At 43.7% G+C, this 23,857-nt stretch overlaps 1 protein-coding gene across 2 annotated transcripts in view; it reads left to right on the top strand.

The window, feature by feature from the left end:
* METRNL (meteorin like, glial cell differentiation regulator) overlaps window positions 1-11,428 on the top strand; it is a 34,480-nt gene extending 23,052 nt beyond the window's left edge. For both annotated transcript variants that reach the window (XM_053300968.1, XM_053300967.1), the window contains 2 exons: window positions 7,548-7,607; window positions 10,332-11,428. In XM_053300968.1, coding sequence (XP_053156943.1) covers window positions 7,548-7,607; window positions 10,332-10,648 — 377 coding nt within the window. In that variant the 3' untranslated portion in view covers window positions 10,649-11,428. The remainder of the gene's footprint in view (window positions 1-7,547; window positions 7,608-10,331) is intronic.
* Window positions 11,429-23,857: the final 12,429 nt, after the last annotated feature.

Below are 23,857 nucleotides of genomic sequence, written 5' to 3'. Positions count from 1 at the left end.
TTGTTGGAAGAAGATAATTGGCTAGATCAACTCTTGTTATGTTCCATTAAATGCACTTTCTTATGGTTGGAATGTCCTTTGCTGTGTGCTTGGAAACAGCAAACGCATAGATTGAAAAAATAGTCACATTGGTTATCTAGGCCAGGTATTCCCAGCCACAATGGCTGAAGGAGAACATCTAGGGACCCAAGGTTGGGAATGCATGATCTAGGCAAATTACTGTTTTTCCTGGAGAACAAACATAGCCATTGTGTGTTATGTCCTGTCTGCTGTTCCAGAATAGAATGGCAAGCCTATCTCTAAGAAGCGGCTAAAAGTAAAATCGCAGTTGTTAAGTGAGACTGTACTGTGGTGAAATTAAAATGTATATTTAGCTTGATGTAATATAGATAATAAGGTCTTTCACACAATCTTATGCAGGTGGTTTGCGGGAGGGAAGAGCCCCTACCTCTCTCTCTGAATGCATTGTGCTCCCAGTAGAGAGGCAGCCCTCTAGCCACAGAACTCTCTGACAAACATGGCTGCTGGGGAGCTGCTTAAAACAGGAATTTCAACACATGATCAGTGGACCAAAGTAGGACAGCTGCTTTTTTCATCCTGCCTCGGTAAAATACAAGGTTAAAAAGTTGGGTTGCCTACATTTGAACGGGCTGGGTAGGCAGGTGTCCTGTGGGTTCTCACGAGAAGAAAAAGGTTTACTGCCTCCTACCTTCTGGTACTTGGTCATGTGAAAGACTATAAAGAACAATAAGAATCTCTTCAACCCACAGGGAAAACTGCAAAACATATGTGCAAAGGCCTGGGGAGTTGTGATCATTTCAGTGTTGGCCAACAGCTTTTGGGAGCCTTACTCACTGCCCTACTGGATCAGCTTGCAGTGGGAAAAAGATTGTCTACCCTGAGCCAGGCTCCTCCACTGCACCCCCATGACAGTGCCTGAAAGGGATACTGCAGCTTGTCCACCCCAGAGGAACTGAGTGACTTAGGGAGCTAATGAGGGCTCTGTTGCCTCTAATAGGCTTGAGCCCGAAACATTTCAGAGGCCATTATAAAGGCCTCCGAAACGTTTTGGCTCTGGGGAGGGTTTCGGCGGTGTTTCAGCGCCGGCAGGGGTGGTACTTTAAGGGTGGGGGAGGGTGTACTCACCCCTCTCACCACATTTCCCCTGCTGGCGCATTTCCCTCATCAGCCGGAAGTGGCCGGAAGTAGCAGCCGTGCCTGTCGCATGCATGCATATGCATGGCAGATGGGCACGTGCATGCAACAGGCGCCCGCACGGTTGCTATTTCTGGCCACCTCTGACTCATGAGGGAAAAGGGGCAGCAGGGAGGAACGCTGTCGCCCCAAGGGGCTTAAAAATAATGGAGTGTCGGTGGGGGAAATGTGGTGGGAGGGGGGAGTACACCCTCCCCCACCCTTAAAGTTCCACCCCCGCTAGCGCCAGGCACATCCCTAGCCTCTATATAAAATTCGGGCACATCCCTAGCCTCTATATAAGTGCTCTTTTAGGCTTGACTTCTTAATCTGAGCAATTTGTCAAACCAAGTAACTAATAGACTCCCTCACTTCACTTGGTGGACTTTGTCCAGTTCCCAGCCACTATCTTTGATGCCATTTGCTGCCTCTGATCATTATGATCCTTGTCTGCCTGCTCTGGAACCTGACTCCATCCTCCTCAAGCCCATCCCAACCCCATCATGTGCCTCTGACCTCGCTGAGCCCTGACCCACATTCTGAAAATTTGTTAGAAAACAGTGGACGGTGCTTATTGCCACGCTCTGTTCAGTAACTAGAAGGAAAATGGCTGTTAGCTGGGCCTGCATTGCCACTTCATGGGTGTAAAAATAACTCCTAGTTTCCACCCCTGTAAAGAAGTAAAGAGAAGGCCTTCAGATACACAAGTTGGCAGTGGGGGTCAAGGGGTGGCCAGTGGCGGTAAGGTCTGCTTTAGGTTACTTCAGGTCATGACACTCCATCAAAGAAATTCCAAGTTGATTTGACAGCAAGCATGCACAATGCTAGCATTATGCCACGGATTCTTTAGCAGAGTTAGTATCCGGGCTTTGGAAGTGCAATGGAATTTGCTTTTCCTTCTTTTGCAGATTAGGAAATTGTGGTGTATAGTGTATGTTTTTTTAATTTTAAAGTTGGAGGGGCAGGAGGGGTGTATCTAAACTGCCTCAAAAGCAGAAAATGTAGTAGTGAGGGCAGTGATTTTCCCCCCTCCAAAAGTATCCAGTGTTCTGAAAAGCCGTGCTTTACTTTTGGAAGCATGTAGCAGATTTTCTCATAAAAGGTCTCTGTTCATAAATCTTAGTTGCAAGAGCTGCCTTTCCATAGCAACACACTACTAGAACATCAATAAGTACAGAAACGTGCTCTTCGAAGGAATTCTTTCTCCTTGTGAGAGTACTTAAATGCAAAGGGCTAAGTTTTTTCCAGTCTGAATTTTTTCAGACTTGCAATTCTTAAGATGTGCTTTTCAGTATTTAATGTGCCCCCCCAATGCAAATTGCACCTGTTGTACAAATTGCACCCCACAGGCTTTCATACAAGGTAATAAAGGGGGGGGACTTCCTCTTGCATATCTGCTGCCTTCCTCGCTCTAAGTGATTCATTCTTACAGTGGCATTGAGTACCCAGGCACCACCTGTTATGTGAATCAAACTTCTACTGAAAGCTGAGGGCATGAGGACACCACAAAACTGATTTGTCCATCCAGTGTAATGTCTGAAGCAGCAACTTGTTTATCTCCCTGGGGCGCTGACCTGTTTACAAGTTCTGGATGCATATTGTTTCAAATGTATCAGAAGCACATAAAAGGGATGCACAAATTACTCTGGTTTTGTCAGAGCTCTTGCTTGTAGCTTCAAAAACAAACAACCCACAATTGAACACCTCAGGGCTGTTCACATGAGCAGTCCTACCAGGCTTGTGCAACCCGATCCCAGCACTGCCTTACTGGGTAGCCTGGGGTTTTACTGAGGTGAGAGAGCATGCACGTGTGCCCTCTTACCCCAGCCCCCAGTCATGCAGGCAGCCCAAGCAGACACGGAGCCAGGGCACCTAGAGCGCCTGGCTCATGTGAGAATCCCCCAATGCACCATGCTCATTGTGTGGTGCATCATGCACAGCTCATCATGCATTGTGGGATTTCTGGGGGAGGGGCAGCATTTCCCTGGCCTCTAGAATGCTGTGCAGCTTGCAAAAGCGCAGGTCATATTGGCACGGGAGCTGTGTGGCCCAGGACTACACCGGATTATCTGGGGGGGGAAGGTAGGTGCTATCCTGCTTCCGCCTTCCCCAGCTCTCTCAAAGGTCATGTGAACAACATCCTTGACTACAAGGTACTGTGTTTTTACAACCAAAACAAAAACCTCACAAGCATTCAGAAGTTCCTTACGCTGATCAAGTGCTTCATTGGGGTTGTCAATATCTTTCGTCATACAGTGATCAAACTATCTGGGATGAGGCCTAGCATTATAGGAATTGGCCAAGCTATCAAATGAAGATTCATCTTTTCAGACATTACATTCTGGGGTAAAATATCAACCTTGTAAGAGTCTTAGATTCTTGTGTGTGCTGCCCAGACACCACATGGAGGAAGTAACAAACTGGGCTTAATCATGTTAGTTTGAACATGATCCAGTGATCCATACCGTTCCGGAATGGATGTCAGAGTCAGGAAAATGCTGCATTTAAATAAACAAGGTACAGCCTAGTTAATTTACTCACTGTGTGGAGAAAGTGTGCATGCCTGAGGCTCTTACCAAATTGCAGTTGTTATGGAGAATTTTTATGTCCGGCCCATGAGATTTTAATCCTAAATGCACTTAGAAGGAACAGATCACATTATATAATTCTGGTTATTAAATTCTCTCTAGCCCTATTCAAACATTCTACTGTATGTGCGTATGTGTATCTGTGTAAAATGAACATATGTTCATTTAAAAAGTGAACCTGGGCACAGGTCCCCTGGAATGCATAGGAAGTTCAGAAGTGCAAACGCTCTCCATGACAGCCCCCATGGCCATGCCCACCCCAACAGCCAGAAAAGCCAGCGCTTCGTCCCTGCACGTCTCCCACTCCATTACTCCCCTGGTGGCAGCTCACATGTTAACACTACTCAGTTAACATTATGGGTGTTATGTAAGATGAGAAGCGGGGTGCGGAGGGCGAGGAAGATGAGAGATGTTGGGTTATTACGTTCTTGGTTCCATTGAAGTCGGTGAGACTTATTTCCAGTCCTAGAAGTGTTTGTGTCTAAATGGACTTGCAGCTGGAAAAGAAATGAGATTAAATGGTTCTTGATTTGAATGTTCAGTGGCAGCTGAGGGGTAAACAATACTCTTCCCTACCCTAAGTGCTTTAGCACGCTTAACTTTCTGCAAATACGTGGGTGGGTGGGTGTAAGTGGATGGCTTTTCATTTTTATGATGGATGCAAATGCCTTGATGGTTGACAAAGAAGGTTGTGTCCCACCCCGCTTTCCTGCTCTCTGGGCCTCCAGTTCAACGGGTAGATTTAATTAGTATATTGCTTGATAGGGCAGACCTCAGAGAGAAAAGGAGGTCTGAATAACTGAATAGGGTATTATAGAAACATCTGCACTTCTAACAGCAGTACCTTCTCAGCAGAAGTAGCTGACTGAGTACAAAGAGCAGAGCATTCTTGCCTTGATTAGATTAGTGGAGGGTCTCTCTGCTGTTTCCAGCCAACAAAGTTCTTGGGGCTGTTAACAGATCTTTCCTTGAATTTCCACTTGATCTTCTTGTCCTCAGACACATGTGTGTCAACTTTGTTTCTTGTAATTTTGATAAACTTTTTGAGACTAAAGAGCTTTGTAAGCAGCCCAACTTCACAGGACTTTGCAATGTGAATTTTTACATGATGCAGTCATGATTTTCTTTTTTTTTTTTTACGTGCTTTGAGTTCTGCAGTATTCTGCGCTATAAATGTCACTCCAGTAACTAAAGTTTGGTTCTCACTCACAGTAGGTTACTCTTCCCATGTATGCAATTTTAAAGTATCATGTGAACAGAAATACACAAGGGCACTTCATAAACATGGCAACCATGCAGTTCTGCACCAGAGGATGGTCATGTGGAGAAATCTCAGTAGCGAAAAATAAATGTGAAGCCTCACCCCGTGACACAAACCTGCAGAGCCTGTCCAAGTGATGCATTGGCATAGTTGGGTTTATAGCCATTGGAAAGGTCTACACACCCTTTAATTGCTAGATTGTTGCTATTTGTTGAACTTTTCTATGCTGTGATTGCACAACTCTTAAATATGCTCTGTGTAATTATGCATGGGAGTCACCTTGATCTAAATTCACAAAGAAAAACCAATAAGGTGGCAGATCTGCCTTAGACGAATTCATGGAGGACCAGATCTATCAATGGCTACTAGTCTGGTGGCTATAGGCCACTTCCAGCCTAAGAGGCAAGATGAAACTGCCATGGTCACCCAGGTGGATAACCTATGCCGGGAATTAGACAGGGAGTGCATCCCTTTTCGTTCTGCTGGACCTCAGTGGTGTTTGATACCATCGGCCATGGTATCCTTCTGGACGGCCTCTCAGATATAGGGATTGGGGGTAGTGCATTGGAGTGAACCGCCCCACTGAAACGGTTTTACAGAGAGTGCGAGCGGGGGAAGGGAGTTCACCCTCCCCGCCCTTAAAGTTATCCCCCCCACCTTCAAACTGGCTGAAATGCCGGTTCTGGTCCTTTATTTTGGGGAGGTTCCAGAAGGAGGTGCTGGGAGACTTCTGCTCGACTCCTTGGCCTGTGGGGTCCCACAAGGTTCAGTATTGTCCCCCATGCTGTTTAACACCTACCTGAAACCGCAAGGAGCGTTCATCAGGAGGTTTGGACTTAAGTGTCATCAATATGCAGATGACACACAGCTCTACCTTTCCATGACATCAGATACTAGGGAAGCAGTGGATGTCCTGAACCAGGGACTGGAGGCGGTGATGGACTGGATGTTGGCTAGCAAACTGAGGTTGAATCCAGACAAGACGGAGATGCTGTTGGTCAGTAGGAAAGCCAATTGGAACTTGGGGGTGTTGCTGGACCTGGCTCTGCTTTTGCATACTCAGGTGGAGGCGGTGGCCAGGGGTGCCTTTGCACAGCTTCAGCTAATGTGCCAGCTGTGGCCCTTTCTCAAGAAGGCAGAGCTGGTCCTGCTTACCCATGCTTTAGTCACATCACGGTTGGATTACTGCAATGCGCTCTATGTGGTGCTGCCCTTGTAGAATATTCTGAAATATTCTATTGGTGCAGAATGCAGCTGCCAGGGTTCTCTCTGGAACTCCTTACTCAGAGCATATTACACCTATTCTGAAAGAGCTACACTGGTTGCCAGTTTGTTTCCAGATCCAATTCGAGTTGCTGGTTATTACCTTTTTAAATCCCTTTTATGGCTTGGGCCCTGGATACCTGAAAGACCACCTGCTTCCAATGGTTTCTGCCCACCCAACAAGATCATCAGGGGGGCCTTTGCTCCCTTTGTGAATGTTGAGAGAGGCTAGATTGTCATGCACATGGGACAGGGCCTTCTCTGCTGTTGCCCCCAGACTCTGGAATACTCTTGTGGTAAACCTTCACTCTGTGACAGCTGTTAACTGCTTTTAAAAAACAACTAAAGACTTTTTTATTTACTCAGGCTTCACCTTGAGGCGCCAGGTTTCTCAGCTTTCTTGCATTTGTATCTTTTTAATTGTTTCTTGGTGTGTTAAGGTTTTAATGTTTAATTTATTAACTTTTACAAAATTTTATTTTATTTTAACTTTTGTAAACCACCTTAAGTTGCATTATGAAAGGTGGTATAAACATTGAACAATAAATAAAACTCGCTGGCCCAGGTACAGAACATCTGTGCCTCCCCCCTCCCTCTTGGCTCCCCCCACCACCACCTGCAAGCCTGTCCACTGCCACTTTCTTCTGCCTCTCTTGGCAGCTTGCTCGCGAACTCTCGCGAGAGCTGCCGCACAGAGGATTAGCAACAGGTACATCTTAGAGAATTATATACAGAGATAAATAAAATTGTAGGAATGATATTGGAATGATTTGCACCATAGCAACTATTAAGGATATTCTCCCCTTGCTGTACCATTTGCTTTCTGAATTAGCTGCCCCTCCCTGCATATCACACCTAGGAGAGAAGTTTCTTTGAGAGAAGGGAAAACCTACCCAAGGATAATGATAGAAAAGCAAGATAGTTATACACAAGTAAATTGAAATTAGGGAGGAAATCACACAGTTGCTGTATGTTTACATCACGGTTTACATCATGTCCTGAACCAGGGACTGGAAGCGGTGATGGGCTGGATGTGGGCTAGCAAACTGAGGTTGAATCCAGACAAGACAGAGATGTTAAAATCCTTTTAACAACCTTTTCTTAAGCAGATTGGCTTTGAAGATATGAATTGCCTGCTGTTTTCAGTGGTGCACCAGGCTTGACCCTTAAGCTATTTTTGGATTAAAACTGCTTGTTTTGTGGAACATGAAGATGCTAAATTGCCCTTCTTTCTTTCTTAGCTCCCTGCCGACCTTGTAGTGACACGGAAGTGCTCTTGGCTGTCTGCACGAGTGACTTTGGTAAGTTTACTTTACTTGTTTGCGGCTGTTGCTTTCACCATCAGCCTCTCATGTGCCATTCTTCTCTTGTCCTGATAATCGGGTGGATTTGGCCTGCAGAAACCTCAGCAAATAGTCAACAAACTGGAAACCCCAGATTGCAACAAACAAGGACTCCTTTTCTCCCTGTTCTCGAGTAAACAAAGTGTGTCCAAGAAGTACAAAGGGAAGAAAAGAGGAAAAAGCTTTATGGGCTTTACCACTGAAGAGCTTCAATTAAAGCCATTGTATTTGCCTAGCTCTTTTCTGAAGTGGACAAAGCAAGACTGAGCAGCAATAATAGGGGTAGAAGTTCAAAGGTTTATAGGGGGCAGGCCATAGGAATTTCCCTCTTGGTATCCCTAAATAGGCCCTTGACAAATGCCTGTTTTAATCTAGTTTTTTTTAAAGGGGATGTGCTTTACATGTATCCCCACTCTGGCGGAGTTGAAACCAGGTATCTTCCATCCCATTGTGTGATATCCCACAAGCCTTCGCCCATGGGAGCAAAGGAGGCTGGCCCAAAATGTGCACCAAGCCCAACACAATGTGGGAAGTGAGGTTCGTTGTGAGGAGTAGGATCGTATTCTTACTGTGACATTCTAGCTAGTACTTGCGCTTTTGCAGCTTAAATAAATCCATAGAACTGGGCTGTTTAATGTCAGGTCCAGCTCCACATCAAGTGGGAACCCCAGCAGTGTGTAAAAAAATCTATCCTGAGAGGTAAAGCTGGATTTAACTGAAAGCAACATTCAGAGAGAAGGTACTGAGCCATGGCCCTTACAAAGAAACTTCTCTGTGTGTGTGCATCCACTGGAATTGGCCTAGAAAGCATATGTGTAGATATGAAATGCTATAGCAAAAAATGACCTATCCATTTTGTAAGAAAGAACAAGTGGGAGATATTATTTAATTTTGATCTGAGTATCTTTGGCCTCAAGGTATCTGCCTGTGACTATTTGTTTGAAGGTTTTGTAATTTCAAATAGTCAGAGTTGGGCTAATAGAATGTATCTTTTTATCTGTCTTGTTATCCCAAGAGACAAGTGGTGCTGCCCAACATAACTCATGAGGTAGCTGTTCTCCTCTTTATGATAGTTAAATAGCATTAAAGCAATTTTCCCACGCTTGGAATTTAATGTAAACGTTGTAATGAAACAGCTGGGCGTGTCTGGTCCTGGACATGTGCTTTAGATATAAATACAGGCTTTCAGTGTGGACCATATTCTCAACAGGGGCAAGCAAGACCCAGGAATTGTAGTGAGATTGCTCTGGGTCTGTCTTGATGGAAACTGTTGCCTGGACAGGTGGCTGTTTGCTGAGAGTGTTTCTTCATGGCAGAGTGCCAGAGAATTCAACTTAAACATTACTGGGCCATTAATAGAATATAACTGAAATATCTCCTTTGACTTTTGGCTCGGGTATCTAATTATCCTAACAATCCCATTTGATGGTACCTTCTGTAGGATAAATTCCTAGTAGTATGCCAAGGAAGGAAATTATTGCTTTCTGCATTTTGTGGTCTTAAACAGCAGAGTGATTTCAGTGCTCATAGGCGAAACTGAGAACTAAAACTGCCATGTTTTATAAGCCCAGAGGTTACCATTAGCCGCTTTAGCAGATGAAGCTCCATTAGCACATGGGCTCTTTCCCCTGTCATAATTGCCAGCGGGTCACAGATAGTTGCCTTTCTCACCGTTTCCTTTCTCCAGAATGGATGATCATAAAGGATGACAGAAGAATGTTTTCTTAACACCTGCTGTCTTGTATGTGATAGAAATTTTAAGTTATCTGGGGGTTTGAAGTAAAGTGGGAACTATCCATCCATATGACTACTCTGTTCATGATGGCCAATAGAAAAACACATTTCCAACAAGAACTGTTCCCATTCTTGGAGAATTGATTTAGCTACTGGACATCATGAGGGCATACATCTTCTTGGTTAGTACATTGCTGGAAACTGGAAATGAACAAGAAGATACTGAGTGCACACTCTTATTTATTTTCTCTGAAGCATCTAAAAATGTACTTGCAACCAGTTAAATTATGGGTCAAGACATTCTAAGGGAATGTCTTGATTTTTTAAAAAAAGAATTGGATTTAAAATAGACCACCTGATTACATATTGACACTCAGGGATTTGTTTTTTGTTTTTTGTTTAAAGGCATTGCTGTTCAGTATGAGTTGGAATGTCACTGACCAATACATAAAACAATATGACCTGAAAAGGTGCCAAGAGAGCAATTATATTGAAGCACTGAAGAACATTTTCTGTGCCTAATGCATTTTGAGTATCATATGACTCTTAATCACAGGCAACTGTAAAAACAATTTCAAAGAAATTAAATTGGCAATATAAATTACATTAAAAATCCTGAACATGTATACAGGGAAAGAAAATCTCCATTATCTGAAGACTTCAATACAGGACTGTACAAGGTTACTAACATTTTTTTGTTTAAAGAATAACATCTTTTGAAGATTTTGTTTAGCTTTGGCTTAGTTTAGATATGGAATCTGGGGCCACTGCCCCCCCCCCCACACACACACTGGATGCCACAGAGCCAATAGTCCCAAAGCATAATCCTTATCTAATGTGCAGGTAACATTAATGGGAATGGTGGGTGTCTGTATGTATGCTGTCTGTATACTATGACTGTTTTTACACATATAACCCCTTGACCCAATTGTCTTCTCTTCTTCCCAGTTGTTAGAGGTACCATCCAAAATGTAATCAATGAGGAGGAACAGCAAGATTCTGTCATTGATGTGAGCGGGAGTAGAATCTACAAGCAGAAGACGAAGATATTCAAGCCAGCAGAAGAAAGTGGTTGGTGGAAAGGACAGATCAAGACCCTCTTGCAATGTGGGGTGAGACCAGGAGAAGGAGACTTCCTCTTCACAGGCCGCATGCACTTTGGGGAGGCCAGATTAGGCTGTGCCCCTCGTTTCAAAGACTTTCAAAGGATGTACAAAGAGGCCAAGGACAAAGGGCTAAATCCTTGTGAAATTGGCCCAGACTGAGATGGCATTCTTCACCTGTAGGTCACTCTTGAGGCTTGGCCGGAACTAATCCTTAGTTGCTGCAGATGCGCTGATGTAAATGGAACTAATAACTGAGATTGGAACAATCTGATGTTAAGAATGATATTCTTTTTGGAGATCGTGAAGAAGAGACTGTATGTGCGTCTTTCAGGGAGGGTTTAAGTCTGGAGACTCCTGCTTCCGCAGGAGCCGTGACATGACAACCCTTGAGGTACCTTCCTATTCTGTGATCTTATGAATATGAGAACCATACAAGCCAATCCTTGTGGCCAGTGGCACTGTTACTCTAAATGGAAGTGACTGAGGTACGAGCTTTCAGAATTCCAAGTCTGGAATGCAATCCCACAACTTTTCTATTTGAACTAAATTATTTTTTCAACTTCCTTGGGGGGGTGGGGGGGAACAGTGAGAGATGCAACAAAACCATCATGTCTTAAAAATATCAGTCATCCGATGAACCTTTGTATCTTTGTAATACTAATGTTTTAAAATGTGTAAAGCAGATGTAGCATTTTGCATGGTATAAATGGACAACAGCATGATAGAAACCGGTGAAAGCTTTTTAACATTGATGCTTTGTAAAAAGCTTGGTGTACAATTTGGAATTGTTTCTTATGACAGAAATTTATGGAACCAAACTCTTGCTTTCCTTTTTTTTTTTTTTTTAAATTTAAGATAATGTACAATAGCCACCTGCAATTTTTGTTCAGGCTGGTGAATTGTTTGCATTCCAGAGAAATAAAAAGCTCCTGGATTTGGGCCAATGTTGTTATGATTTCTACACATCTCTCCCCTCCCTCTACTGATTTAAACCTACATAGTTCGAAGTGCAAAGGTGTTATACTCTGTCAGGGAGGATAGCAAAACTACTCCATTTCCCTAGATTGCATTCATTTGTGCACAATATTTGCACATGCTTTAGAATCTTTGCTAATTTCTTATTGCCTTATTGTACAAATCAAGATTTTAGTCTTGGACTGAAACACCATAAACTGCTAAGCAAACTTGAGAGGCTGTTTCCCATTTACCCTCACTAAGATCAAACATGAGTGTTGCCTTAATCTCAGGTCTTGCAAAGAGTTTGATAATGCAAGGAAATGGGGCTTTAATCCTTTACTCCTGCAGTGGTCCTGATCTCCACTGTGTGTAATGTCCCTTACAGTGCAACTTAATTTTTATTTTTTTTTGAAAAATTGAATATGCAAGCCAAACATGATCAAAATTATGCTTCATTTGGTCCTTCATCAGAGTATTCCTCAGAAGCATTATTGTTCTCTAGAACTATAGAAAACTACAAAACTTCTGAGGAAGGATTGTAGGAGGTAGCCTAATTTTTTGTATCTGTCATTTTTAATCTTTTTGCCCTGACCTGGGATGTAACTGTCGTAAATAAAAATGCTAAATAAAAACTAAAGCTGACAACTTTATGATACATATAATACAAAACATTTCTAAAAGACCTATTTTAAAAAGCCTAGGTGAGCAGAATGGTCTTCACCTGGCATCTAAAAGTACAAAGTGATGATACCAGGTGAGCCGCACTGGGGAGGCTGTTCCATAAATGGGGCCTCTTCCCCCAAAAACCCTCTCCCTATTAACCATGTCATCTCACCTCATTTGGTGGGAGGCACTTGGAGCAAGGCCGCTAAAGAAGATCTCCAGGTCTGGGTAGCAACATATGGAGCAAGGTGCTATTTTGGGTGATACATACTATCTATCTATCTCACACACACACACACACACACACACACACACAATTGAAACAGTAATGGTGTAGTAAGTCTTCTGTGGATCTTAGTCTTACTTGGGGTGTTTAAATCTCCTTTTCTGCTTTGTGAATGAATACTTGAGAAATTTGTCCCTCCACCCCACAAATTTATTTATTAATTGGGAAAGATGTCTTCCCTAGTTTTTATTTATAATATTTACACACACACACACACCATTCTTTATATATGTTGTATACACACACACACACACACACACACACACACACACACACACACACACAGCCTATTCCCACAATCACTAGAAAGTGGGCTAATGGAGCCTAGCCTGCTTTCTAGTGCTCGTCGGAACATGGCAGCTAGCCTGCCTAATTCTCCCTCCCCTTAACCTCGTCTAATAACCTTGGGGTTTTTTTTTTAATCGTGTGCTGCCGTGGCATGTGGCAACACGAGTAGACCAAACTAGGAGGCTACAACAAGCCTCCTGGCCTTGGGGAGGTCTCCCCAGAATGCTCCGCGCACGTGTACGGGGCATCCTGGGACTTCCGGAGATCGGGTGGTCCCCAATTCCTCACAGCCCCCACTGGCTCCATGACGGAGCTGGTAGTTGTGTGGGCGGCCATCCAGGGCTGCATAACTGATCATGCACTGCTTGTGTGTAGAGTCTTTGTGTGTGTGTGTGTGTGTGTGTGTGTGTGTATACACCCACTTCCCAAATAAGCTAATATTTTCTTCCATCCCAGTACATCTATGTGACTTGGGAGATTCTGGCTGCTTTCTTTATCCTATAAACCTTGGTTAGAAACTTGCTTCCCTTCTGATGTTGCCAAACACGCTGCACACTCAACTGGCAGCTGCATATCTGCTGCCAGAAATGTCCCTGAGGTCTTTGTCCTCGCTTATATCTTGTGCTTTGCTACACAGCAAGTTCTCTTTTGTGTGTGAAGTTTTAAAATTGCTGACATGCATTACTACATGCCTCACAGTAGCGGCAGGTGCACACATAAAAAAATTATAGGCTGTGTGAGGGAGGAACTATCTGAACAGTAATTTAATCTACAGCCCAGTTTATATGTGTGGATATTTTTAAGAGGGAGTATGAGTGTCTTGATCTTGAATGCATGGTCAGTGATGCTGCACTCTGACCTTTTGTCCAATTACATTATCTTCTACCTACGTACTTGGCTTAAGACCATAATATGTTTAAGGGTGTGAGTTTATAACAAGCACAGACTTGGATCAGTGAAAATAGATTTGATGATGCTGAACTGGAAACCATGGTGTTCAGCATATGTGAGTGCATTGGTTTACCTGGGAGTGGAAGAAAGGGGCCTTCCTGCAAATGCTCCTTTTTCTCTCAAACAGAAATCTGCACATAGTCAAAGCTTGAAAATTTGAAACGCAAATTCTGAAAGGCTGCCAAACACAATCACATTTCTCTTGTTAAATTTTAATCAAGAATTCTTTTTTTTTAAAGGAACCAAATATTGTTACAATGTACAGTTTTAGTTGATGAATTTCAAGCAATAAAAAAAGTGTGCTGGCTGGATTCAAAACACTAAATCTGACCAAAAAAGGAACATTGTGGTGAAAAGTGCTGCTGTGGTTGCAGAAACTGCTGCTACATTATCTGTATACAGCTTGGCTCATACCAATGTTTCTTCATGTAGTTGTGGACTTGTGCATGGCTGAAAATAAGTAGGAAATTTGTAGGAAAATGTGACTGTGTGAACGGGCTCCAAGTGTTTTCAGTTTGGGGTAAAGGCTTGTAGAATGCACAGACTGTAATTTCATCCCTGTGTGACCACTTTAAACTATGAAAATTCCCCTGAAGACACAGACAGCATTTTAACTGAGAATCTTAAGATCAAAGAAGAGAGGGTTTGTTTGTTTTTTGCCAGAAACAAATTCAACATGGTTTCCACCATAATACTTCAGAGAAAAACTAAGTGAGATGCCCTATTAGCTCTCTGATGAGGAGTCTGGAGACTGTATTGTAGCAGTTGAATGGGCTGTCTGGACTAGTATACTTGTGTGTGCATGCCCTGAACTGGAATATTAAGGGTGTGGCAAATTTCATTCCCTAGGGGTAATTTAGGAGCATATCATTATGAGTTTGTGTGTACTGTAGCGACTGCTGTTGATTTTGTTTAGCAAAGAGCTATAGATGGACTAGTTTCCCTGCAAAGCCCTGGTATGATACTTAGGACATATTCTGACCTCAGCCAAAAAGGACCTGTTGTATGCATTACAGCAAAGGATTCAATATCCTGTAGTCTTGTAGCAAAGTTTTCAGAGATTAGGAATCAGTTTGCTGCCAGACAGATGAGATCCTACTTTGTTTAAGGATTCCATGGCGAGGAGAGTGTCCTATTCAACAGCAAAGTGTCACCAGACCTGCTGTACTGTATCGCCAGACTAGCCCTACTGTGGTGTGTCATTCCTCTTTCTGTCCATGCTTTGTAGGAAATGCTGGCAGGATTTCCTACAATGCATGGTCAGGAAGAGGACGGACACAGCACCCCTTTTCTGAAGAAGCAGTTAACCAGTCAGTGCTGTTAATGTGCTGGAAGTATGGGGCTACTAAATGGCTGGGAGTGGTAGAGTTCTGGTGTTTGATTATGTACATACATGTCCCTGTGCTTTCTGTGCCACAGACTTGGCCACAAAGAAAAATCCTCAAAATTGGCTGTACTCAATCAACACAAGCTCAAAGACAGGGAGGCTATTCACACGAGCGTGCAAAACCGGGCTAAGGGAACCCAGCCCAGTTTTGCATGCTTGTGTGAACCGCCAGGATCAGGTGTGATCCCGGTAGCTGCACAATGGCAAATCCACTGAACTATTCCGAACCATTCCTTCCCCCTTGAAGTGATGGGAGGCAGGGGCGTAACTACTATTAGGCAGGGGGAGGCGGCTGCCTGGGGGCCCCCACGCCTCAAGGGCCCCCCCATGCCTCGAGGGCCCCCCCAGAAGCAAGTCACACATGAAGTGTGTGTGTGTGTATCAGCGAGAGGCCCATTTTAAAATTTTGTCTCTGGGCCCACTCCAGCCTTGTTACGCCCCTGATGGAAGGGGCAATGCTGTGATTCAAGACAGCATACACTTTTCTTCAAGAGCAAGCATTGAGGAGGTTGGGCCAGCTTTTGTGGGTGGGTCCACTTTTTATCTTAAGTTGAGCAGCTGATACAGTCTGCCCATGCCATCTCAGACAGGAGCTAAGACACATTTGCAAAAGGAGAAACTGATGACTTCCCTAAGATCCAACTGGAAGCTACTGCTACCAGCTGGGGATTATGCTATCTATCTTGAATTACTCCTTGGCCTATTTAGTCACTGGTTGCTGAGTAGCAGCAAGTGAGATATGTACCGTGAAGTCAGTGAAAGTCACATACTGGTAGAGATGCAGGTCTCCTGCAGTACTCTTGCTACCAAGATAACACCTTCCACTTTTGGACTGATGGTACAGTTCTCACCTATTGAATGGTAGCTGTCCCTTTATTGGAAATGTGATCTACTGCCATTACTATACATCTTCATGATTAGCTCCATGCTATGAAAAACCTAATCTGCTGATTCCTGCATACTAAGCAGGTCAGCTGATTCCCCCCGCCTCAGTTGATAACTCCATTTGATGGGAAAAGATTAAAAGTGGGAGGTGGTGATTTCAACTGATCCAAACATAGATCTATGAAACACAATGGAGATGAATGGACAAATGGAATCCTTTGCAATGTCACTCTTAAGTACTTGATGCCATGCATTTTTGTCTAATGTATTATGCTTGCTAACACAGCACAAAATTAAATCAATGTGGTGTGGGCGACGTTTTGGATTTGGATGAGGCCAACCTGAGTTTGAATCCTTGCTCAGTCATGGACCTCATAGGGGCCAGCTGCTTTTTTTCATCCTAACCTTCCTGACAGAGTTGTGATGATAAAATGGAATAATCTCCATATATGCTTCCCTGAACCCCTGGGAAGAAGTATGCAATATAGATGTGAGAAATAAACCAGGCAAAATCAGAAATTATGCCGCTGTCGGGCTATCCCTCTTGCTACCCACACTAAGAGCTTTTTGTGCAAGTGGAACTAAGGCTGCGACTGATGTGTGGTAACTTCCAGACTTCCTTTCTGCAAATATTTTTAGCATTGCAATAAAAAGATAGAAGTTGGTGTTTCTTGGACCTATTACCATGAAAAACTGGTTTTATCGCCTGTTTGGAAAGGATTCCCTAGCATCTACATCTCAAGATTGCATAGAGTCATGGGATGTACCACAAAAACTGTGAACCTCTTCACAACATGGGTGCAAGTGCAGCTTGATGAATTTGCTCTTCAAATCACATGCTTTGTCCAGGGCATGTTGTTGCAGTGAAAGATCAAGGGGATGAAGACACATCTGTAAAAAAGAGAGTTGGCACACAATGTGTGCAAATAATGTTTCATGCATATGAATACATGACAGAGGGGTGAACTGGTTTCTAACATTTTAAAGCCCTTGCCTTAGGAACATGGGAAGCTGCCTTACACCCAGTCAGATCCTTGGTCCACCTAGCTCATTAATGACTACACTGACTAGCAGCAGCTCTCCAAGGTTCTGGGTAGGAGTCTTTCCTAGCCCTGTCTGGAGATGCCAGAGGTTGAACCTGAGACCTTCTGCATACAAAGCAGATGCTCTACCATTGAACTACAGCCCCATTCCCAGGCTCCGTGTGATGTCATTTGTTTTAACCTACAAAAGGCTCAAAGCCAACACAATATTTGATGTTCTAGGGAACTGCCTATGCAGTAATCCCAACAGCACGTAGTAGTGATATTGTTTAATCAAGCGAGTCCCTGAGATGGACAGGGATTGGGCATCAGATTTATCCTTGGAAAATCTACATGGATAACCGGTTCTGTCATAGCACTTGCATTCATAGGAACCTACAAGGAGCAGTATAAAAAGGGCCTCAGGCTGATCTTCCTATGTAGAGGAGCCAGATCAGTTTGTCAAAACTAGATGCTGTTAATTTTATGAAGCTTCCTGGAACTTATGGGGTCCTATACAAGTGTGAGGTGACTCTTCTATGGAATTCTATGTTACAGAATCTGTGTCTATTGAGTTGTACTTTTGAACAGGGAATCTACTAAACTGGATGTTTGTGCCTCACAGGCAGATATAAGGAATCACAAGATGTCTCTTATACAAAAACAAATATCATATGTTTGTTTGTTGCAGTGGAGAGAAAGAGGAGGTTGTCTGAACATCTGAGGCTGGTGCATCCTCAGTGTGGCATTGTTGCTGTTTTTTAGCTGAATGAGCTACCTGCAAAATTAGATAATAGTAAAGTGCCTCATGATTCTAAAAGTCTGAGTTTTCTAGTGTGAGACAGGATGAGGCCATAGCAGCCAAGAACTGGAGCATTCTATGTTCTGTGAAAGGCTGGTTGCAAAATACTTGAGACTGCAGACATGAAAAATACATTGAGAGAAATACACACCACCGATAGTAACTTTAATTACTGGGCAAGTCAGGGTTGGAGCAATATATCTAATGATGTAACATGCCCTAAAACAAATGGATGAATCAGGGCACCAAGTTATCCCTTTGATTTCCAGGCCTTGCTGGAGCCACCCAGTTTCATTTAGGGAAATGAGAGATGTATACAAGAGTCATAGCAAAACTAGAAGATCAGGAAGAGACCTGTGTCTAAAACATCAAGTGTGTGGATATGTAGAATTCCAGACTGTAAAGGCTAGTAAAGACCTAAAAGGGAGAACCTAAAAGGTGGAGTGATTCAGGGGTTCTCAAACTACAGTCTCCAGATGTTGGACTACAACTCCCATTGTGGCTCGGGGTGGTGGAAGTTGTAGTCCAACATCTGGGACCCGAGTTTGAGAACCCCTGGAGCAGTTGGGTTCCAACAAGAGCCCTCTTCCAACAGTTATTGTAAAACGGCGGTGTACTCATAAATGCCACCCAAAGTGGGTATGGAAGTCCTGCCCCCAGCTTATCAATAACCCCCCTCGCGCCCCCTACCATTCCACTCATGATTACAGCATTCATCTGAAGAGGAGAATGATGTTAGTGTGATGGCAGGCGTTTCCATTATCAGAGGACTTACAGGAGTGCTGTAAGATATTCTCCTAGGAGATGGGCCTTAACTCAGTGGAAGAGCAGCTGCATGCTTGTTTACATAAAAAGTCCCTGGCCCATTCCCCACCATCTGCAGGTAGGGCTGGGAGACTTCTGCCTAAAATCTTGGAGAGCTGCTGCTAGTCCGTGTAACCAGTACTGAGCTAGATAGACAATGAATCTGTGTCAAAGTTGTCTACAGAGCAAGGCAGAAGTAAAACCAATCCATTACTCTCAGTTTGGGACAAGACTCAAATTATTCTTGTACCACTTTCAAAAAGAGCTATGGGCAAGTTAGATTGTGTGAACCCATGTCAAGGCAGGGATCTTAGATTCATCTCAGGCCTTAAACCAGCATGATGTGCATTCATACAATCATATTATTGTCAATAACCTACATTAAACCTAGATTCAAATAATATTGTGGACCAGGCCACAATGTCTCTCGCAGTGAGGACAAAGTCACATGGAACAGTTCAGCTGGAAGAAACCAAGCTTACCCTTGAAGGGTTGTTGTGCCATATCGTCCAGTGGGTCTATGGCAATTATATCTAAGATGTTTCCTTAAAGTAAAATTCATGGCCATCATGAACATAGTTATTTATGCTGCTATCCAGTTCATACCTAGAGATGGTCAGACATTCTGTGTGTCTCCACAATGTTAATTAATGGGAAAGAAAGGTTTTCCCCACTGGGCACTAAGACCTACATGAGAAAGGATTTCCTGCTTCTGACTGGCCCAGGAGCTTTTGCTCCATTAATACAGTCATAAAAAGAAGGACTTTATCATAATATATTTGGAACCGAATATAAATTTGAACAACTGTAACACTCTTTGAGCCGGGTCTCACGATTCGTGAGACCCGGTTTGGGGCAGTGAGCGGGGAGAGCGGGCTAAGCAAGCGCGCAGGGCATACTGGGGAGACCCCCGGAGACGGGAGGCGGCTTTTCACCTCCCCTCCGGGGGTCTACTTGTAAGTAGGCGTGGCACAAAGCCACACCGCAGCTACTCACGATACTAAAACCCAGGGTTGCGGAGCACTTGCTCCGCAAACCTGGTTTTTGACCAGGGGTTCTCAAGCAGGTTACCTGCTCTAGAACCACCGGGCTCGCAGCTGAGCCCGGTGGTTCTTATGATTAACAAAAATCGGGCTAAGCTCTCCTAGCCCGATTTTTGTTAACTGTGAGAATAGCCCCATAGTGTTGTATACAAAAAAAAAAAAAAAGCATACCAGGACTATGTACTAGTGGAACGGAGCCAATAAATGGGAGATGTTCATATGCTTCTCAGAGTCAGAAGCACCGGCTTTCTTGTGCAGTCATGTCTGTTGACAGTTGCAATAAAAGTGCCAGGGGAAGGAGGTGGGTGGGTAGGTGGGATGTGCCAGCTCCTGGCAGCCAATGCACAAAACAGGTCTCTCCAGTTAAATGCTGAGTCAAACAAAGTTAAACCAGTTTGGACCAAGGTGTATTTGCATTTCTTCAGAAAAATGTAAAAAACATCAACTCAACTTGTCAGTCAGAGTTTAAAAATGGGAACAGCATATGCTAACAATGGTGAGGGTAGCAAAGATGGTTTTTCTCTCTTCTTTGCTGACCAGAAACCTCTCTTGTATGCATTCTAAATCAGTTCACACATTCTAAATGCAAGTATGAACTGTCCAATGGTCAAGCACTGGGAAAGCTCTGCCTCCTCTTTACACTTGACTTGGACCTCAAACAATCAGCCTTGCAGCAATATTGCTTTGCTGAATAAGCATCGAAGCAAAGATGCTCAGGCATTGCTGAATAAGATAAAGAACAATCAGGGAATGAGACAAGATCTGTTTTGAGTATGAGGAAGTTGCAAAGGTGGCTTCGGTATTAAAACGGAATAAAGTCAAAAAGTTATACAACAACTTTTTCCCTGTGAATTCATCTACCATTGTAGACCTTTGCTATTGTGCTTATCAGAAGGCAGCCCAAACCTGCCTTAGAGCAAGGGTGGGCTAATTTTGGATTGTGCTATTTACAATGTTGATAGCCCGTCTTTCTACGTTGATAAAATATCTTGAGTTCCAAAGTACTCAGTGGCCTACTGTTGAAAACAATGGCATCCCATCTAAGAGTCATGACACTAAAGTGGGAGGGGGAATAAGGAGGGAAGAGGAAACTAAGCATATTCAGGCACTAACTCTTTCATGTTACTTAATGAAGTTACATCATGACTAGGTGGAATGGTCACTGCAGGAGATATATCCAACGATACATTTTAAATTTATAAATATGGGGTAGGCAGAAGGTAGGCCATGGTCCACCAGCAGATACCAGTTAACCCACAGGAAAATAGCCAATGATCCACTGGTGGACCATGGTCTATCTCTTGCCCACCTCATCATAGAGGTTTGGCAGTTGGACATAAGCAAGAGTGACAGATGTGTGATTTCCAAAACTACATAAAAAGTTACAGGTGTTCGTTTTAATAAGAGCCAATTCCCATGCAACAATTTGCTTTTGTCCATGAGGAATCACTACATGCCAGAACTAGAATCCGTTTCAGATACTGATATATTAAAGCAAAAAGTTGCAAAGAACATATCCATCCATCCATCCATTTTCTATACTGCCTAATATAGAAATCTCTAGGTGGTATACAGATTAAAACATAATATAAAACAATTAAAATCCACAAAACAGATAAAAATCACATTAAAATAATAAAAAAAAGATTTCAGTTAAAAGCCAGGGAAAATAGGTACATCTTCAGGGTCCTCTTAAAAACAGAGAAGGGTCCTCTTAAACAACATCTTCAGGGTCCTCTTAAACAGAGAAGGATATGTTCTTTTTTTTGCAGGGAGTGCAATCCAAAGCCCTGGGGCAGCCACAGAGAAGGCCTGGTCCCTAGTTGCCACCAAACGAGTTGGTGGCAACTGTAACCGGACCTCTTCACATGATCTTAATAGGCGTCAGGGTTCACAACAGAGAAGGTGCTCTCTTAAGTACCCTGGACCTAAGCCATTAAGAGCTTTATAGGTAATAACCAGCACTTTGTATTTCGTTTAAAAACATATTGGCAGCCAGTGCAGTTCTTTTAGAATTGGTGTTATATGGTCCCTTCGGATAAACCCAGAGACCAGTCTGGTTGCCGCATGCTGTATCAATTGTAGTTTCTGAACTATGTACAAAGGCAGCCCCACGTAGAGTGCATTACAGTAGTCAAGCCTAGAGGTTACCAGCATATGTACCACTGTTAGGTCATTTGTCTCCAGAAATGGACGTATCTGGTGCATCCACTGAAGCTGATAAAAAGCACTCCTGGCCACAGCCTCAACCTGATAAACTTCCCCTGCTAACTTGTAGTGGTGTGCACGAACCAGTCTGGAGGCCATGTTAGAGGCCTCCAAACCTGTTTGGAACCTGGCTGGTGCGGCAGTCCGGCACTGGGGCCGGTTCTAGCTTTAAGGGCGGGGGGGGGTAGTACTTACCCCTCCCGCCGCTCTTCCCCCTCCGGCGCTGCAGTTAAAGGTGAAGTTTTGGGGGCGGCAGCGTTACTCCCTGCTGCCCCTGCCCCCGTCGTTGCCTGGAAGTTGTTTAAAATACCAGGACGCATGCGTGCGTCGCGGCGTGCATGTTCATCGCTGCTGTGCGCGCGCGCACCGCACACGTTACACGGAATGCTGCCGCCCCCAAAACTTCACCTTTAATGCAGCGCTGGAGGGGGAAGAGCGGCAGGAGGGGTAAGTACTACCCCCCGCCCTTAAAGCTAGAAAACCCCCCCCAGAGCCGGATCGTGCCTACGTGGTTCCGTGCACACCACTACTAACATGGCAAAGAGGCATCTTTTAACGTGGTGATTCTCTTCATTTAGCAGGGGGAGAGTAACTGGCCCTATCCACCCCAGCACAGTATCTCCAGTTACTGTTGCTGGAGTCTATCTGATGTTGCTTTTTAGATTGTGAGCCCTTTGGGGACAGGGATCCATTTTATTTATTATTTCTCTGTGTAAACCGCCCTGAGCCATTTTTGGAAGGGCGGTATAGAAATCAAATTATTATTATTATTATTAATAAATAATAATAAATCAGGGAGAGTTTGGGATCCAGAAGCACTCCCAGAATACGAAACTGATCTTTTAGGGGGCGTTAGCAGTACTGCTACAAGCAATTTAATGTAGGCTGCTCAGCAATATAAAGTACTGTGCTAGAATACAGAGATGGGTTTAGCAGCAAACAGGGAAAGATATAGGTCTGACATCAAGACACTAGAAGCAGGGCAGGGATGATGTCAATCAATGCCAAAGGGAAACAGTTGAGACGTTTATGTGATTTAAATACAGAAAGGAGTGGCCATAATTATATTTACAAGAGTTTAAGGAATCTGATAGAACAGACCAAAGCAGAGAACTGCTGAAGGGAGATCTGGCAGAAAAAAAAGCAAGAGCTTATATAAGGTATAAAGGAGTGCAGAAGAATGTCGCACAGAAGAGGAAGTCATAGTCATAACAAGTTGTTCTAGTAAGAACTGATCTGCCTACTTTCCTTTCACTATCCCTATAACTGGACTAAACTTCGTCCAATTCAGTTAGGCAGTTCGCAAGTTAGCCCTCTTGTGTCTCAAAGGTTCATGTGTCTGCCATCTTGAATTAGGGTTGATTACATCATCACAGACTATGTGTTTGAGGAGTCCCTATATGTCCCTACAACTGTACCAAATTTGGTCCAAATTGGTTCCCACTTGTACCTCAAATGTTCATATGTCCTCCGTCTTGAAAGGGACACTGTACTATTCCCACATCCTCCCCCACTTTAAAAAAAGGAGGGGGTGGTGGAGATATATACTCCCTCCTACACACAAACACACTGATAAGCAGGTGACACAGCCTCAGCATTGCTTAATGAGTCTTTCTGCAGCTCTACGCAGTCTAGTGGATCTATGTAAAACTCAGGGGCGTATCTAGCATTGGGCAGGCAGGGCATGTGGCCCAGGTGCCACTTGAAGGGGGGGTGCCATTTTTAAAAATTGAAAAATGTTTTAAAATGGCTGCTGAAAACAAAATGGCCACTGTACATGCTCTAATGGCCTCTGTGAGGCCCTAGGCCATGCCAGGCCTCGCAGAGGTCATTTGAGCATGCACAGCAGTGATTTTGTTTTCAGTGGCCATTAAAAAAAAAAAAAACTATTTTAAAAAATGGCCACCGGACATACTCAAATGGTCCCTGCGAGGCCAGCAGGGGGAAGGGGAACCTTTGCAGACCCTGCCATGGCCTTTAGGAAGCCCCCCAAAGGGGCTAAAGGTAATTTTTTCAAAAAAATATTTTTTTAATAGAATGTCACTGTACACATATTCAGTTTGTCACTATGT

Source organism: Hemicordylus capensis, chromosome 2, assembly GCF_027244095.1.
Source record: "Hemicordylus capensis ecotype Gifberg chromosome 2, rHemCap1.1.pri, whole genome shotgun sequence".
NCBI lineage: Eukaryota > Metazoa > Chordata > Lepidosauria > Squamata > Cordylidae > Hemicordylus > Hemicordylus capensis.
The sequence above is the reverse complement of the archived record's forward strand: the minus strand, read 5'-3'. Positions and strand labels throughout refer to the sequence as shown.